Source organism: Panthera uncia, assembly GCF_023721935.1.
Source record: "Panthera uncia isolate 11264 chromosome C1 unlocalized genomic scaffold, Puncia_PCG_1.0 HiC_scaffold_3, whole genome shotgun sequence".
NCBI classification, from domain to species: domain Eukaryota; kingdom Metazoa; phylum Chordata; class Mammalia; order Carnivora; family Felidae; genus Panthera; species Panthera uncia.
In genome coordinates this window covers 101,429,007-101,445,836 of record NW_026057584.1, presented here as the reverse complement: position 1 = coordinate 101,445,836, position 16,830 = coordinate 101,429,007, and the positions used below count along the sequence as shown (strand labels likewise).

At 35.4% G+C, this 16,830-nt stretch overlaps 1 protein-coding gene across 8 annotated transcripts in view; it reads right to left on the bottom strand.

Moving 5' to 3' along the window:
* Positions 1-16,830, bottom strand: part of PTPN4 (protein tyrosine phosphatase non-receptor type 4) — a 217,005-nt gene that overhangs the window by 77,511 nt on the left and 122,664 nt on the right. For all 8 annotated transcript variants that reach the window (XM_049616206.1, XM_049616209.1, XM_049616205.1 and 5 more), the window contains one exon: positions 3,626-3,714. In XM_049616206.1, the coding sequence (XP_049472163.1) occupies positions 3,626-3,714 (89 nt within the window). The remainder of the gene's footprint in view (positions 1-3,625; positions 3,715-16,830) is intronic.

The following is a 16,830-nucleotide window of genomic DNA, read 5'->3' as shown; positions in this document are numbered from 1 at the left end:
TAAAGAAAGAAAAGGGGCACCTGGGTGGCTCAGTCGGTTAAGTGTCCAACTTTGGCTCAGGTCACAGTCTCATGGTTTCTGAGTTCATGAGTTGTCTATGCTGACAGCTCAGAGCCTGGTGCCTGCTTCAGATTCTTGTCTCCCTCTCTCTCTGCCCCTCCCCTGTTCATGCTCTGTCCCTCTCTCTCTCAAAAATAAATAAAGATTAAAAATTTTAAAAAAAAAAAAGAAAGAAAAAAAGACTTGGAAATGTGAGTTATATTTCTCAATATTAAACTGTTTCTAAACATATTTACCAATAAAATAATATGCCAACTCCTTAGCAGAATATGTAGGATCCTTCACAATTGGAATCTAATTTCTCTTGTAAGCAATATCTTCCTAAATTTTTGTTCCCTTATTTCTGTCTTCAATGAAGACAACTGAAAGAGAAACCAAACCAAACAGCTCTTCATTTCCTCAGCTTGTCATACCCTTACTATTCGGCCTCTGCCACTGTTTGCTACCTCTACCTGAATTCCTTAAATTCACACCTACCTCTTCCACACTTCCTGCTTCACTGAGGAAATTTCTATTCATCCTTTAAAATCCATCCCACATATCGTGGAGCCATTAAAAATTTCCCTAGAGCAACCGTATCCTTTGTGTGTCCAAAACAATTTGTCAAAAACTCTTCTAGAATCCTTATAATAAAAAAGGTATATACAATATAGGGTTTTGAAACTACAGAAAAATTTAGATTATCACTGTATTATTTTATCCCATATTATCTAAAAAGAATTTTTCAAATTTTGACATTTATATAAAATATAAAATTTATATAAAAATGTAAAATATAAAAATACAAAGTAAAATATTTTTAAAATTGTCTTTAGTAAAATCAGAAATGTATTACAATCAAAGATGCACATTTCAAAAGAAGAGAGGTTAGAGAGGGAGGGAGCCAAAACATAAGAGCCTCTTAAAAACTGAGAACAAACAGGGTTGGTGGGGGGGGGGGAGGGAGGGGAGGGGGGGTGATGGGTGTTGAGGAGGGCACCTGTTGGGATGAGCACTGGGCGATACTTGTATGGAAACCAATTTAACAATAAATTTCATATTAAAAAAAAAAGATGCACATTTACCATTTCACTGTTATGAAAACTGACAGTGAAGCTTTTAATTACATATTTTCTTATTGTTATTAATTGTATAATTCATTCTTGTGTGTCCACTAATAGGCAGGTGCCATGTCTTTATATCCTCCTCTGAACATATCATGGTTTGAATTATAGCGAATGATATATAGCAAACATATAAAAGATTTGATATGAAACACTAAATGATGCTTAATTTTCTTTAATGGATTTTTAGAAGTGTAATTGACATATATAATGAAATATACCAACTTCAATGAACAATTCAGAGAGTTCTGACAAATGTAGTCAGTTATGTAACTACCACCCACCAAAATCATCACATAACATTTCCATCGCCTCAAAACATTCCCTTGTGTCCCTCTGCAGTCAACTGCTTCCTTCTATTTTCAGTTCCTGGCAACCACTGGTCTACTGTCTCTATAATTTGTGTTTTCTAGAATTTCATATAAATAGAAACAAAGAATATGTTTGTGTTTGGCTTCTTATACTTGGCATAAAGTTGTGAGGCCAAGGCATCCATATGGTTTAGTGTTATCAATAGCTCATTTCTTTTTATTGCTGAACAGTATTGATTGTGGAAATAAATCCTCTGTCACCAACTGATGGACATCTGCAGTTCTGTTTTGTGGTGTTATAAATAATGTAGCTAGGAACATCAGTGTAAACCTCTTCATATGAACTTAGGTTTTCATTTCTCTTGGGTAAATTTCCAGGAACAGAAATGCTGGATTATATGGTAAACCTATGTTTAACTTTAAAGAAACTGCCAAACTGTTTCCAAAGCTGGTGTACTAGTTTGCACTCTCACCAGGAACGTATGAAATTTAAGGAGTTTTGCTTCTTGCCCTCATTTGGTATTGTCACTTTTTTTTTTTAAGTGGAGCTATTCTGTGTGTGAGCAGTAGTTCACTGTGGTTTAATCTGCATTTCACTGATGACTGAACATCTTGTCAAGTGCTCATGTACCATCTGTGTATCTCCTTTGGTGGAAGCGTGTAATCAAATATTTTGCCTCTTCTTTTTAATCAGATTGTCTTCTTACTACTGAGTTATTAAAGTTCTTTATATATTCTTGATAGGCCCTTTATCAAATATGTATTTTACAAAAGACTGTGTCTTTCTCTTTCATCCTCTTTAGAGTCTCTTTTGAAGAGCAAAAGTCTTTAATTTTCATGATGTTCATCAATTTTTATATTTTATGCTTCGTATGGTTTTGTGACCCATCTAGGAAGTTTATTATTATTTAAACAAAGTTGTGGCAATTTTCTAAAATAACTGCTTCTGTTACTTATCATATTTCTATTAAAGTGACTAGTTACAAAAACCTATTAAATAAAAATCACAGATAGTTAAAAATCAGGACCAAATCTTTTAAAAGGAGATGTAAAGAGAAACAGAGTAATACAATGTATTTCTTATGTATTTGTTTCTTCTGCTAAAGAAAATCATTACATTTATTTTAAAAAACTGCAGCTGCTCATATAATGCATAAGAGATATGGTCAAAGTGATTTTTATGATTTTCAACTTATCCCCTTAAAGGAAAGAGGCAGATCCTACTTCTTCTTTTTCCTCGTTCTGGGATACAGAGGGTGAGTCATCCTGGACAATGAGGACAACATGCTAAGGACAGCAGAGCAGTAAAACTGAAGAAACAGTTTTAAACCCCATGGAGCCACCATACTTTCCTAGCACCAATTTAAACCACGTAATAGCAGATCATAGATGCAGCAACCACACCCATGCTCCAACCGATAAAATGGGACCTCACTTAATGCACTTACAGGAAATACTGTAATGTGAAGCAATCATGGAGTGGGTGCCTGGCTGGCTCAGCCATTAGAACATGCAACTCTTGATTTAGGGTTTGTGAGTCTGAGTCCCACGCTGGGTGTAGAAATTACTTAAAAATAAAACTTCTAATGGGGGTCTGGGTGGCTCAGTTGGTTGAGCGTCCGACATGGGCTCAGGTCATAACCTTGCCATTCACGAGTTCAAGCCCTGCATCGGGCTCTGTGCTGACAGCCCAGAGCCTGGAGACTGCTTCAGATCCTGTGTGTGTCTCTCTCTCTGCCCCTCCCCCACTCATGCTCTTGTTTGTCTCTCTCTCAAAAAAAAAAAGATAAATAAATAAAACATTAAAAATTTTTTTTGAAACACTCAAAAAAATGAAAAAATAATAAGGCAATCAGCATGGTGCAAGACACAGAGTAAACATGACAGTATTAGCTACTATACCATAGGGCAAATTTAAGAGATTCTCCAAGAGAAAAATTCATGAAGTAGTATTCTTTATAAATATTGCCCTGTCTGGATTAAGCAAGTTTTCAAATAAACAATTTAATTATTTTGGTAGTCTCTAGTAGATTTCAAGTGGGATAAGATGCATGACAACATTAATATACTTCAACAACCACTTTCTTTAATATGAATTATTATATTTAGTAATATAATGGTAAAAGCAAAAATATTGATGGAAGTTCTTACCATGGAAAGGTATTCATTCGTACCCTGTTCTTATAAATCAGAATTCCTCCTGACATCACTCCAATCATAATTTCATTGTTACTTTGATCCTTCAAAAAAAGAAAATGACAAATCTAAAATATTGGACTTTTCTTGTTAAATATATATTTTAAAAATAGGATAAGGATTTTTTTAACACAATGTAACATATCTGAAGGCAGCACATAATTGCATAATATTTACAAACCCACATAGTAATTTTTACCTCACGAAGATAAAGAACATACTTCAATCAAACTTAAATGTTAGAATATTAAAATTCATTATCTACAGTAAAAAATGATCTCAGGATTCCCCACAGTGTATAACTGGAATTGACTCTCTGAGACAGGGAATCAAAGGCCTTCTCACCCTGTAGAACGATGAAGTAGGATCTATTCTTTCATTTCTAAATTATTCTAACCTAATTGCTGTGTAAATACAGTGTCAGAATTGCAAAATTAAAGAAAATATGGAAGAATTCAGAGTTTAGTGAAGTGTAACCTATAAAAAAACAAGATTTCCAATATAATGATAAATCCTATAACTAATGTAATACAACAAAAAAATCATGGCAGTAGAGTAGGGAACAACTGTTGGAGAATTTGAATGACTATGGAGAAGAAAATTTGAACTGTGCTTTGAGGAAAGGAAGGGTTTTCATGATAACTCATCCAACTTGAATAGCTAATCTGTACTACTGAGAAAATGTTGAATTAATTTCTCAGATGCGAATCAACCTTGAAATAGTGTTGCTAGTTGACTTGAAACATCCTATAGGCAAGCTAATGCTTTTAGCATTTAGCAACAATGCTTTACCCCCTACCATTCATATACTCAGAAGACAGAACTAATTAATGAAATTATAATCAAGATTTTATAATTGTGCCCCTAGGAAAAAAAATCCTTTAAAATGTAGTTTCAATAACTTCTAATTAAATTAAAAAACTTACTAACTTCTGTGACAGGAAAATAAATACCAATGGCCAAAGTAACACAACACTGAGTACTGTATGACCAACTTATTTAGCAATAACCAGCATTATTGTACACTGTTAGGGTTCTTAAATCATTTTTTAAAAAATATCAATTAGAAGTCTGGACCAAGATGGCAGACGTAATATATGTTCCTATTGCTCCTTCTGCTCCCACTCTCATACCACAGAAGATACATAAAAACAATCCACTTGAACGTAATCAACAGACCAGACATTTTGAGAAATTTGTAAAGACATAAAGAGGATAAAATCAGATTTTAGGAGAGAAAAAAATTATAGAAGACCACAGCTTGAATTAAACACAGAAGAGAAAGTTCTGTATGGAGGCAGAAAGAAGGTATAGTCAACAGATACAGTTTCACAGATGGCAGATGAAGGAAATAAAGGGAGCCCTCAAATTACTGTCAGGATGATCAGGTAGAGAACAGCTAAGGTAATTAGCTCCTACCAACTCTAGAGTCCTGCCCTGTCTGGACTGAATTATGGGACAAGGAAGTATGTGCAGCTTATCTAAAATACCAAGTGTGGATACTGGGGACAGAAATTAGAGCAATCCTCAGAATGGATGGAGAACCTCAAACTGAGAAAGGCAAACTACAGGCATGTGTTTCGCGGCAATATTTTCCTTCTCTCCTCCACCATCACCTAAAGCCGGCCATAACAAAGAGAACGCTGACAAGCAAGTGGACTAAGAATCACAAATGCAAAAGGAAGTATACAACCAATGATCACCAAGCACTAGAGAAGAACCAATACATTAAAGAGATATACCAAACTCAACAAATAGATAAATCAATCAAGCTGCTATGTTGGCAGAAAAACATGTTTAAAAACAAAAAAGCAAAACATGTTCAGGCTCTCTAGGAACTCAAGTTCTTAAATTATAGCTATCTAGATATGAAATGGCAATTCCCAAGGTGATGCCAGAAGTGAGCAAGATAAAAAAAAAAAGAAGTGTTATGTCCTTAATGGACACAAATGCTACTAATTCCAATGTACAGGAAAATGCATGAAGACCACCTTATTTTAAAATATCTTTGTGTTTCTTTTTACCACTTACTACTACCTATATTATGCTATAAATTATGTTATTTAATCTATTTATTTTTTACTCTTCTTCAGTAGAACCCAAGTAGCAAAGCATAGGGCCTTTGTTTTTTCCACTATTGGGTTGTTAGGTGTGTAGAAAAGTGTCTTGTAGAGTTAACCCATGAACAACACAGGTTTGAACTGTGTGGGTACACTTATATGCAGACTTTTTTTCAATATAGATTTGTAAAATTTTATAGATTTGCAACAATTTCAAAAAACTTGCAGACAAATCCTGTGGCCTAGAAATATAAAAAAAAAATTTTTTTTTAAGTTAGGTATGTCATGACTGCATAAAATAAATGTAGATCCTACTCTGTTTTATTGTTTATTACCATAAAATACACACAATTATATATATATACACATATATATGCATTTTAAGTTTATTTATTTATTTAAGAGAGAGAGAGAGAGAACAAACACATGTGGGGAAGGGGTCGGAGAGAGAGAATCCCAAGCAGGCTCTGCACTGTCAGTGCAGAGCCCAACGTGAGGCTCAATCTCAAGATCATGACTTGAGCCAAAACCAAGTCAGATACTTAACCAACTGAGCTACCCAGGTGCCCCAATACACACAAATATATTATAAAAAATTAGGATGTATCAAAACTTCTGCACACTTACAGACCATACAAGGCCTCATTCACAGTCAAGAGAAATGTAAACATTTGTATGAAATCATAACTGCATAACATTTCCTGTAGTACATATTGTATCACTGTAATAATTTCATAGTCACCTCCTGTTGCGGTCAGCTCAGGTGTTGCCAAGCATCGGCTTAAAATATGGTGTGACACTAACCATCTCTGCATGTGCGGTTTGGTCTCTCCAATAAACTGCATCTAGCAGCAAAAGTGATTTCTCACAGCTCTTGCTTATTTTCAACGTGTTTAGTGTAATACCATAAACTTCCAGTAACATCATGGGGCCCATAAAAAGTGCTCCTTAGTGGTGCTGGAAGTGTTCCCAAGAAGCAAAGAAAATCATGACATCATAAGAAAAAAGTTGAATTGCTTAATAGACTGAGGCCTGCAATTGTGGCTGCCTGCTGTTTCAAGATAAATGAATCCAGCATGAGTACCACTGTAAAAAAGGAAAAGGAAATTCATGAAGCCATTGCTGCAACTATACTAGCATGCACAAAAACCTGGTACTTGGTGCAAAATGTACCTTTTCATCTCATATTGAAAATGTAGCTTTTTTGTGGGTAATGGACCGCTATAAGAAAGGTATGCCTCTATCTATAAACTCTAATATGATGTGAGAAAAAGCAAAGTCATTATATGACAACGTAAAGCAAAAAGAAGGTGTAGGATCTAAACCTGAAGGATTTAATGCCAGAAAAGGATGGTCTGATAATTTTAGAAAGAAGTTTGGCTTTAAAAATGACAAGAAAACAGGAAAAGCAGTCTCTGCTGAGGAGTCAGGAGACACGTTCCCAGGTGCCATTCAGAAAATCACTGAGGGGAAAGGGTATCTGCCTGAACATGTTTTCTTTTTTTTTTTTTTTAAACGTTTATTTATTCATTGTTATTACAGAAAAGGCCATGAAAGCCATCAAGCTCGAAACAATAAATTCCTGGGGGAGAAAACTGTGTCCAGATAACTTTACAGGACTTACTACAGAGCCAGTCAAGAAAATCATGAGACGGATTAAAGACGGAGGGTGAAAGGTTTCATGATACAGACCTATCAAGAAACTCAAGAGCACCGCACCACAGGATTAACAAGGTGACTTGATAGAGGTGAGTGCTCCCAAAATTAGTGCTAGATGATGAGGAAGAAGTGGAAGAAGCAGTGAAGCAAGAAGGGGAAGAAGCAGTGCAGCAATGAACTGACACTGGACAACCCAGCAGAAGAGTTAATTATTGAAGACTGCTTTTGACTTTTCTTTTGCAACATGGGCCCTTCTATGATAGGAGCACTGCAACTAAAGCAGACAGTGGAGGAACTGGTAACCGTACAGAAATTTTATTAGAGAAGTTAAAGAGCGAAAAAGCCTGGTAGAAATTACAATGCATTTCCATAAAGTTACACCGAGTGTGCCTACCTCTCCTGCCTGCTTCCACCTTCCCCGCTTCTTACACCTCTGCTCACCTCTCAGATAGTAAGACCAACCCCATTTCTTCTTCCTCCACAGCCGACTCACTGTGAAGACGAGGATGAAGACCTTATGACAATCTACCACTCTATGAACTGCAAATAATCATCATGCTATTCGGCTTATAAACTTATCTGTTGTGAATGCATGTGGGTATCTTTGTGCAGAAATCTGACCATATGGGAAAAACTGTATGAAACATTTTTGTGCCATTATCATCAGCAATGTCTAAGTATTCGCCTGGAGAACATCATGTGCAAGACTCATATGGAAGTGGACAGCCTATCCTTATACAGGAATGAGGTCTGTGATATTTAATATAAAATTAATAATGTGTTAGTTTGCTTAGTGTTTTATAATTCTGCTTTCAAAGAATTACATTACTGTGCAGTATGCCTCTTTGTCTCATAATTGGAGAAACTGTATAACTAGCCTACCATCATCGGTAAGTAGTTTTTAAAAAAATTAACAATGCTTCCGATATTGTATCAGGACTATGAGTGCAATATTGTAGGCCATAAATATTTTATAATGATTCATTCATTGGTACATAGCATTCATACTGCTGCTTCTCCATTATCAATGTATGAATCGTTACTCCTGTAAATAAATATGTATTTCTTTTTCACATTAACTTTTCGTTTTTGATGTCTAGTGTTAGTAATACACTTAATATCTACAGTGTTTTGTATAATAGAAGACAATATTGATGTAGGTACTGACAAACCATTCATCTTGTATACAGACGATGTACACTGATCAATAGAGTCCTGTAAATGTATTTTTTCTTCCCGATGATTTTCTTAGTAACATTTTCTTTTCTCTAGTTTACTTTATTGTAAGAATGTAGTATATAATACACATAACATAAAAAATACATGTTAATCAACTATGTTATCAGTAAGGCTTTGGGTCAACAGTTGTCGATTAGTAAAGTTTTGGGGGAATCAGAAATTACATGAAGATTTTGGACTGTACTGGGGGGATAAAGGTTGGTGCCCTTAACCCCTGCACTGTACAAGGGTCAACTGTACTCATTTGTTAAATGTTAAATGAATGGATCTCTATCACCAGTAGGAAGAGGTCTTAACTGTTTAGCTTGGCACTGTAGGCCTTTAAACAACCATCCCATCCCACTTTATCCTCCCTTCTAACTAGAAAAAACTGTTTCTCATCAAGCCAGTTCTGTGATGTTTTGTGCACCCATAATTACATATTTCTTTAAGGCGGTTCTCACACCTTCTTTGTGTTTCTCTAATGAATCAAACCAAAGTCTAGATCAAGTTCATATTTTTTTTTTAAGATTTTGTGCATTTTTAATTAAAAAAATTTTTTTTAACGTTTATTCATTTTTGAGACAGAGCGTGAGTGGGGGAGGGGCAGAGAGAGGAAGACACAGAATCCAAAGCAGGCTCCAGGCTCTGAGCTGTCAGCTGAGAGTCCAACTCGGGGCTTGAACCCAGGAACCAGGAGATCATGACCTGAGGTTAAGTCTGGTGCTTAACTGCCTAAGCCACCCAGGCACCCCTTGAGTCCATCTTCTCTGTGAAAATTCATTAGCCCACATGAACAAGTTTCTCACCCAGGGACAGAACTCCAGACCCCCTTCTAACCAGATCCCAGCCCACCTGACATGCATGTCCAAAAGAGTAGTCACTAAATGCATGCAACTATTTAAATGGAAATTCATTAAACTGACATAAAATTAAAACTTCACTTCCTCAATCACACTAACCACTTTTTGAGTGACAGCACAGGTCTAGAACATTTCTTGCATTTCAGGGAGTTCTTCTGTAGATAGCTGCAAGAGCAGAGCTGTCCAACAGTAATACAGTACAAGCCACATGTGTAATTTATGTAATTACACATAATGGGTGGCTTAGTCGGTTAAGCATCCAACTTTGGCTCAGGTCATGATCTCATGGCTCATGAGTTCGAGTCCTCCGTCAGCGTCTGTGCTGACAGCCCTGAGCCTGGAGCCTGCTTCAGATTCTGTGTCTCCTTCTCTCTCTCCCTTGCTCATGCTCTTTCTCTCTCAAAAAATAAACATTAAAAAAAAAATTATCCCAGTAAATAAATAAAAACAAAAGACTTAAGATAAGACTTAAGAATTAAGTGCAGCCTCCAGTGAATTAACGGATCCAGGCACTGAACATCAATGGCTACTAACATTAAAAACAGAAGTGAAAAACAGACATTATGTGCCTCCTGATAAAATCACACAAAAAAGGGATCAATCCTTACTCTGAACATGCCCCTTAATCAAGCTGCCAATCTGCAAGTAATACACAGAAAGCAGAACACGTTGAGTTACACCATTAATATATGATCAGTACAGTCCAGACCATGACAAATTAAAGGTGAAATGGCCCAGTTCTTTAACATGAAAATTTTAACAGAGATTAACAGAGATTTAAAGTGATCTAGTTAAAATAAACAAACAGCAAGGCCAAGTTGTAGTATCTATGAAGGCACACTTGGGTGATAAAACCATAAAAAAATACAATGTAGGAAGGGGCTATTATCGTGACAGGGCACAAAGAAGGTTTCTGGAATGGATGGCTAACATCTACTTCTTGACTTGGGGGGCAGCTGCCGATGTTCCCTGAAATACAGTACACAGTTGTGTATGTTTTGTAATAGGCTAAAAAATAACAATGTAAATGGTTGAGATTTAGGATGAATATGAATATTCTAATATTTTTGACCCATACCTCAACCTATCGTTATTCCATGACCTGTAGTGGTCTTCCCTCCTTTCCTTTGGAGAATACTGTTCTAAACACAAACTGCACAGCTAAGACTACCTAATGTTCTAGCCTGTCTATTGTCACAGGTTAAGAGTAAAGTAATTCAATCCCACTAAAATTTTATATTATGGGTGGGGGAAACATTAATTTTAAGTGGTGTAGGGTAGCTATGAAAATAATTTTAATTATTTGTAATTATTAAAATATTTCAAACAAATATAGAAATACCAGGAAGTCAAACAGCATCCCTCACCTTCTCTGCCTCATTCCCCAGGGATAGCCACTATTAATATTTTATGTTTATAAAAAATATAAATACATATTTTATATAACTACACAATTTCTTTAATCAACAAAAAATATGATATCTTATTCTGTAAATTATTTACTGCTGCATAGTATTCCAAAGCATGGATTTATCACAATTTCTTAACCATTTCTGTTCATTTATTTAGTGTTTCTAATTTTTTATTACAAACAGTGCTGTAATAAAAATTCGTGAACACACTATTTAAAACACTTATATAAATATTCTACAGGATAGAATCTGAGAAATGGAAATGATTGAAGATTATATGAATATCTGCACTCCAAAAGGGTTATATCAAGTTATACTTCAACAATGTTTCAAAATGTCCACTTTGCATACTCTTACCAATAATGGATATTTTTAATCCTTTGAATTTTTGCAAATCTTATGAAATTGGTTTCTCCTTGTTATTTTCATGGTTATATTTTACTTTTTTAGATTTTTTTAAAGTTTATTTATCATTTTTATTAGTAACCTCTACAGCAAATGTGGGGTTCAAACTCATGACCTCAATACCAAGAGCCACATGTTCTACTGAGCCAGCCAGGCGCCCCTCAGGATTCTATTTTAGAGGATTAGAAAAAGCAAGCAATTTTTCATAATATCAATCATTTGTATTTCTCCTGTTAAATGCTCATCTTTTTCCTATATTTCTAATTACATGTCCATAAAAAATTAATCCTTAGAATATGAAATATGAATACAAAATAAGAATATTATGAATAAAATAAAATATGGATATTAAAAATTTCTGTAATGTATGTTGAAATTATGTTCTCTTTTAACCTTTAGCTTTATGTTTTCCCCATATATGATTAAAATGTTTATGTTTATATGTTTTTAATGTAGTCAGGCATAATATACATTCACTAATTCAAAAACAAAAGTTTGTGTGCCTTACGTAGGCTTAACAGTGTAGGCAAACTCAAATTATTCAGTGAAAATGAACACAGGTAGTTATCTACTGATCCTTTCATAAAGATGTCTGATACATCACACACACACACACACACACACACACACACACACACACAAGCTATGTCTAGACAAGATGTGATGAGTGAAAGCACACAGCAGAATTATGGAAAGTCACTGGGTGATCTGAATACTCTAGGGGGACACAGATGAAGTCATATATACTGCTCCACTCTGACGGAAGAAACTCTTTTCTCTGTTTCAAGAGATTACATTTTTAAATTATTTGATTATTCTAACCAATCTGTCAAAAAGTTTTCAAATGCATGTAAGTTAAAAACAGTGTTTTAGAAGAAGCTATAAATTGGTTCTTCAATATAGAAATAGACATCGTATGGCTAAATTACTTAGTATCTCTGTGTCTCACTTTCCTCATCTGTGAAGAAATGACAATACTCCTACCTCACTGGGATACTGTAAGGATTAACTGAGATTAATATACATAAAGTCTTAAGAAGGTGTTGGACACTTAGTAAATGCTATTTAGGTGCTATTATTATTACTTGTGTCCTGTATGGCAAAAACCTCTCAAAATTACTGTCCTCGTATTCCTTCTTGTATACTCTGTAATCAGCCTAGGCCATCAAAATACCCCCAAACTGTTCTTACAAGGTCACTGATGACTTCCACATGTCTAATCCAGTTCTCATCTGACATAGTTGAACACTCCTAATTTGCTTCTCTTCAAAGACACACACATGTCTGAAAGACAGGCTTTCTATCTATACGGTTGCTTCCTCCTGGTTCTTCCTCATCTCTCTAATCTCTGAAGTGTTCCAGCTCTGAGGACCTTTCTCTTCAGTATTTACTAGATTTCTCCGAGTGCTCTCATTTCATGGCTTTGAATATTAACTATGAGCTGACAATTCCCAATGTCTGTCTTTAGTCCAGACCTCTCTTCTGAACTCAGTCCTATACACTGAATTGCCTACCCTCCTTCGTGTGGATGTGTAAAAAGTCTTCTAAAATTTGACTGTTGTGAGACTAATTCTTGACCCACCCTTCCAACCTGCTTCTCCCTGGTCTTTCCCATCTTCCTGAATAGTTACATCATCTGTCTAGCTGTTCAGACCAAAAACTTTGGAATCACTCCTGAATCCTTTTTCTCTCACATCCTATAGCCAATACATCAGTAAATGCTGTCACTTCCATATTCAAAATATATACAGAATCTGATTACTTTTCACCACCAACTGCTACAACCACCATTATTTCTCACCTTGATCATGGTAAGAGTCTAGCTGGTCTCTTAGTGCCTTATAGAATACTCTCAAATGGCAGCCATTGTTATCTTTTCAAAATGTAAATCACACCAAGACTTTTATCTCCTCAAACTGTCTACTGGTCTTGCTTAGAATTAAAAGTTGTAGTGTTTAAAATGTCTTATAAGGGGCGCCTGGGTGGCGCAGTCGGTTAAGCGTCCGACTTCAGCCAGGTCACGATCTCGCGGTCCGTGAGTTCGAGCCCCGCGTCAGGCTCTGGGCTGATGGCTCGGAGCCTGGAGCCTGTTTCCGATTCTGTGTCTCCCTCTCTCTCTGCCCCTCCCCCGTTCATGCTCTGTCTCTCTCTGTCCCAAAAATAAATAAAAAACGTTGGGAAAAAAAAAAAAAGTCTTATAAAACCTTAGTCCACCTTAAACTAATCAATACTCTTCTTTCCTACCTTATACTGCACCAGCCATAATGGTCTCTCTGCTGTTCCCTGAACTTCCAAGCAACCTATTTCATGGTTTTCATTGATGTCTCCTCTCCCCTAGATATGCATCTGCATAACACCTTCAAATCTGTTGATAGTCTCAGTGAGGCCTTCCCTGATACCACACTTTGTTGGTCTCACTCCCCTTTCTCAAGTAATTTTCCACCACAGCATCTATTACTATCTGATATGTTATGTATTTAGTTAAAGAAAAATTAAGTATAATGTACATATATTAAAATGTATAGGGGCATGTGGGTGGCACAGTTGGTTGAGAATCTGGCTCTTGATTTCCACTCAGGTCATGATCCCAGGGTCATGCAATAGAGCCCTTTGTTGGGGTCTGAGCTGAGCATGGAAACTGATTAGGATTCTCTCTCTCACTCCCTCTGCCCCTCTCCCTGCTCACGCTCTCTCTCTCTAAAATAAAAACGTTAACATTTAAAAAATAAATAAAATGTACAAATCTTACATGCGCAACTCAAAATTTTACATATATACCTACACATACATATATATATGTCTGTGTAATCAACACAAAGATACATATTTTCAAAATCCAAGAAGGCTCCCTCATGAGCCTCCCAGCTAATAAAACCCTTCCACAGGTGATTGCTATTCTATTTGCCTATTACTATAAACTTTACTTCCATGGAATACCTACTATGTATTCTGATATACTCAATTATTTGTTTATAGTCTGTCTTGCCCACCAGAATGCAAGCATCATGAGAGTTGGGTTTTTTTTACCTGCTTTACTCAGTGCTGTATCCACAGTGTCTATAAACAGGACTTGGAACATAGAAGGTGCTCAATAAATATTCATTGAATGAATGAATAATCAAAATAGCATCATTAAGCTTTCCTTTCCTTTGGAACGCTGAAGGGCAAAAGTTATTTTTCATTAGAATTATCTTCATTATTATTACAAATACCTATGGAAATAAGATACTGACAACAAGCCTAAAACTTGAACTGTTTTAGGGTTAATTTAGAGCATCCTCTACTTAACTGAAATCCTAAAGCCAAACTTTCTGTGATTACTTTTACATTTAGGTAACAAGGTTATGCAATACAGAGTTCACATTACACTGACATCCTTATAAAACAGAGATTGAACTGGAAGACCCATGGCATAGGTGTCTTATAACTCTATTATGTTCTTTTATTCTATTCTCACAGTTTAATAAACACTGGTTTTCATTAGAAAAGATAATAGATGTTTGGTGAGCCCTCAAACCATTCATTTAACAAATTAAGACAGTTTAATTACACTAGCAATTACTCCTGAGATAGTGCTTTTGTAACATTTTAAGAGGTCAGAAATTCTTCACAAAAATGTAAATTTAGCTCCCAAAATGTTCCTTGGAATTAATATCATATGTTCAAATTGTATTTTCAAGATTACTTTCATATCATTATTTCATTAACTGATCCTAACCAAAAATTTGGGGGTAACTAATCCTTATTCTTTGTAGGTAAGAATCTGAGAATAAAGCAGAGTGCTGGGTGGAAATAATGACTGCATTTGCATCCACTGTTAATTTAGAAGTGTATTTCTTGATTTCCAAATGTTCAGAAGATTTTTAAAGTTTCCTTTTGTTTTTCAAAAATTATATTGTGTGTTTGAAAATCATACATATGTGGAGTTGCTGGATGCGATATTCTACATAAATCAATTAAGTCAAGTTTGCTGATTGCATTGTTAGTCTAAAAATCAGCAAGATAAAGATTTTTAGCTATCTGTTCTATCAGTGATCAAGTAAGGAATATTATAAATTATCACTTTCTTTTGCTCCAAAGAATGGGGAAAAACATCTGCAAATCACATACCCATCAAAAAAGTGTATCTAGAATATATAGAGAGTTCTTTAAAAAAAAGGGGGGGTAAGAAAAGAAACAAATAATGGGCAAAATATTTGAACAGCTTATTCATCAAAGAAGATATGATGCTCAACATCATTAGTCAACAGAGAGATACAAAGTAAATACATGCTGAGATGAAACACATCTATTAGAAAAGCTTGAAAAGAAACAAAACAAAACAAAACAAAACGGACAATGCCAAAAAAGGATGTGAACTGGAACTTGCACAATATTGCGAGTAAGGATACAAAGTTGTTCAGTCACTTTGGAAAACAGTTTGGCAGTTTCATGTAAAGCTAAATACACACTTACCATATGACCCAGCCATCCCACTCTGGGGTTTTTACCCTACAGAAATGAGAACTTAAATCCACACAAAAAAACTGTAAATGATTTTTCTGCAGTGGTCTATTGATTAAAAAAAACCCAAAAAACAAAAAACAACCACAAACAATCCAGATGTTCTTCCATGGGTGAATAAACAAACAACAACAAAAAAGGAATGAACTATTGAAATACACAATAACTTGGATAAATCTCAAATGCATTACTGTAAAAAGCCAGTCTCAGAAGGTTACATAACATAGGATTCCATTTGTAAGACATTTTGGAAAAGACAAAAATTTAGAGTCAGAAAATAGAACCAGTTGCCAGGGATTAGGGGGAAGTGTAAGATTAGATTACAAAGGAGCAACATGAGCAAGAGTTTATGGGATAATGGATTATCTTTATTCTGATTGTGGTAGTAGTTACATAAATCTATACATATGTTAAAACTGACACAACTGAACACATACACACACCCCTAAAAAAAAAAAAATCCATTTACCATATTATTTTAAAACACAAACTATGTCCCTGCTCCCTTACCTCGAATCTTTTTTTCTCTATCTTGAAGTTCTCAGTCATTCTTTAATTTTCTACAGTTCCCTTTTCCCTTACTCATATAATCTCCTGGACACATAAAATGTTCTTATTTTCTTAAGCATGTCATGTTCTCTTGATTTCAGGTCTTTACTCATGGCGATGGTCTACAGTGAAAACCACTCTCTTGGTTAATTCTTATTCATTCTTCTGGCTTCGGTAATTTACCGAAAAAAAAAATTTTTTTTTCGGTAAATTACTTCTTATAATAAACCTTCCCTAACCTTTGCTCCCAGGCTGGATTAGACATTTGGTCATATAGTCCCATATCATTCTGCACTTTCCCCTTCTTATCTTCACATTTTTGTCAACGCATGACCCATTTCTTTCTTCCCCACCATCCTGTGAACTCCATGAGATAACTGATGTTTTGCTAAGTACCCCTTAGCACCAACACTGTGTAAGGCACCTAAAAGACCCACAACAATGAGTACTCTAAGACTTATTTGTGTTTTACAGATTGCTATAAATAACTT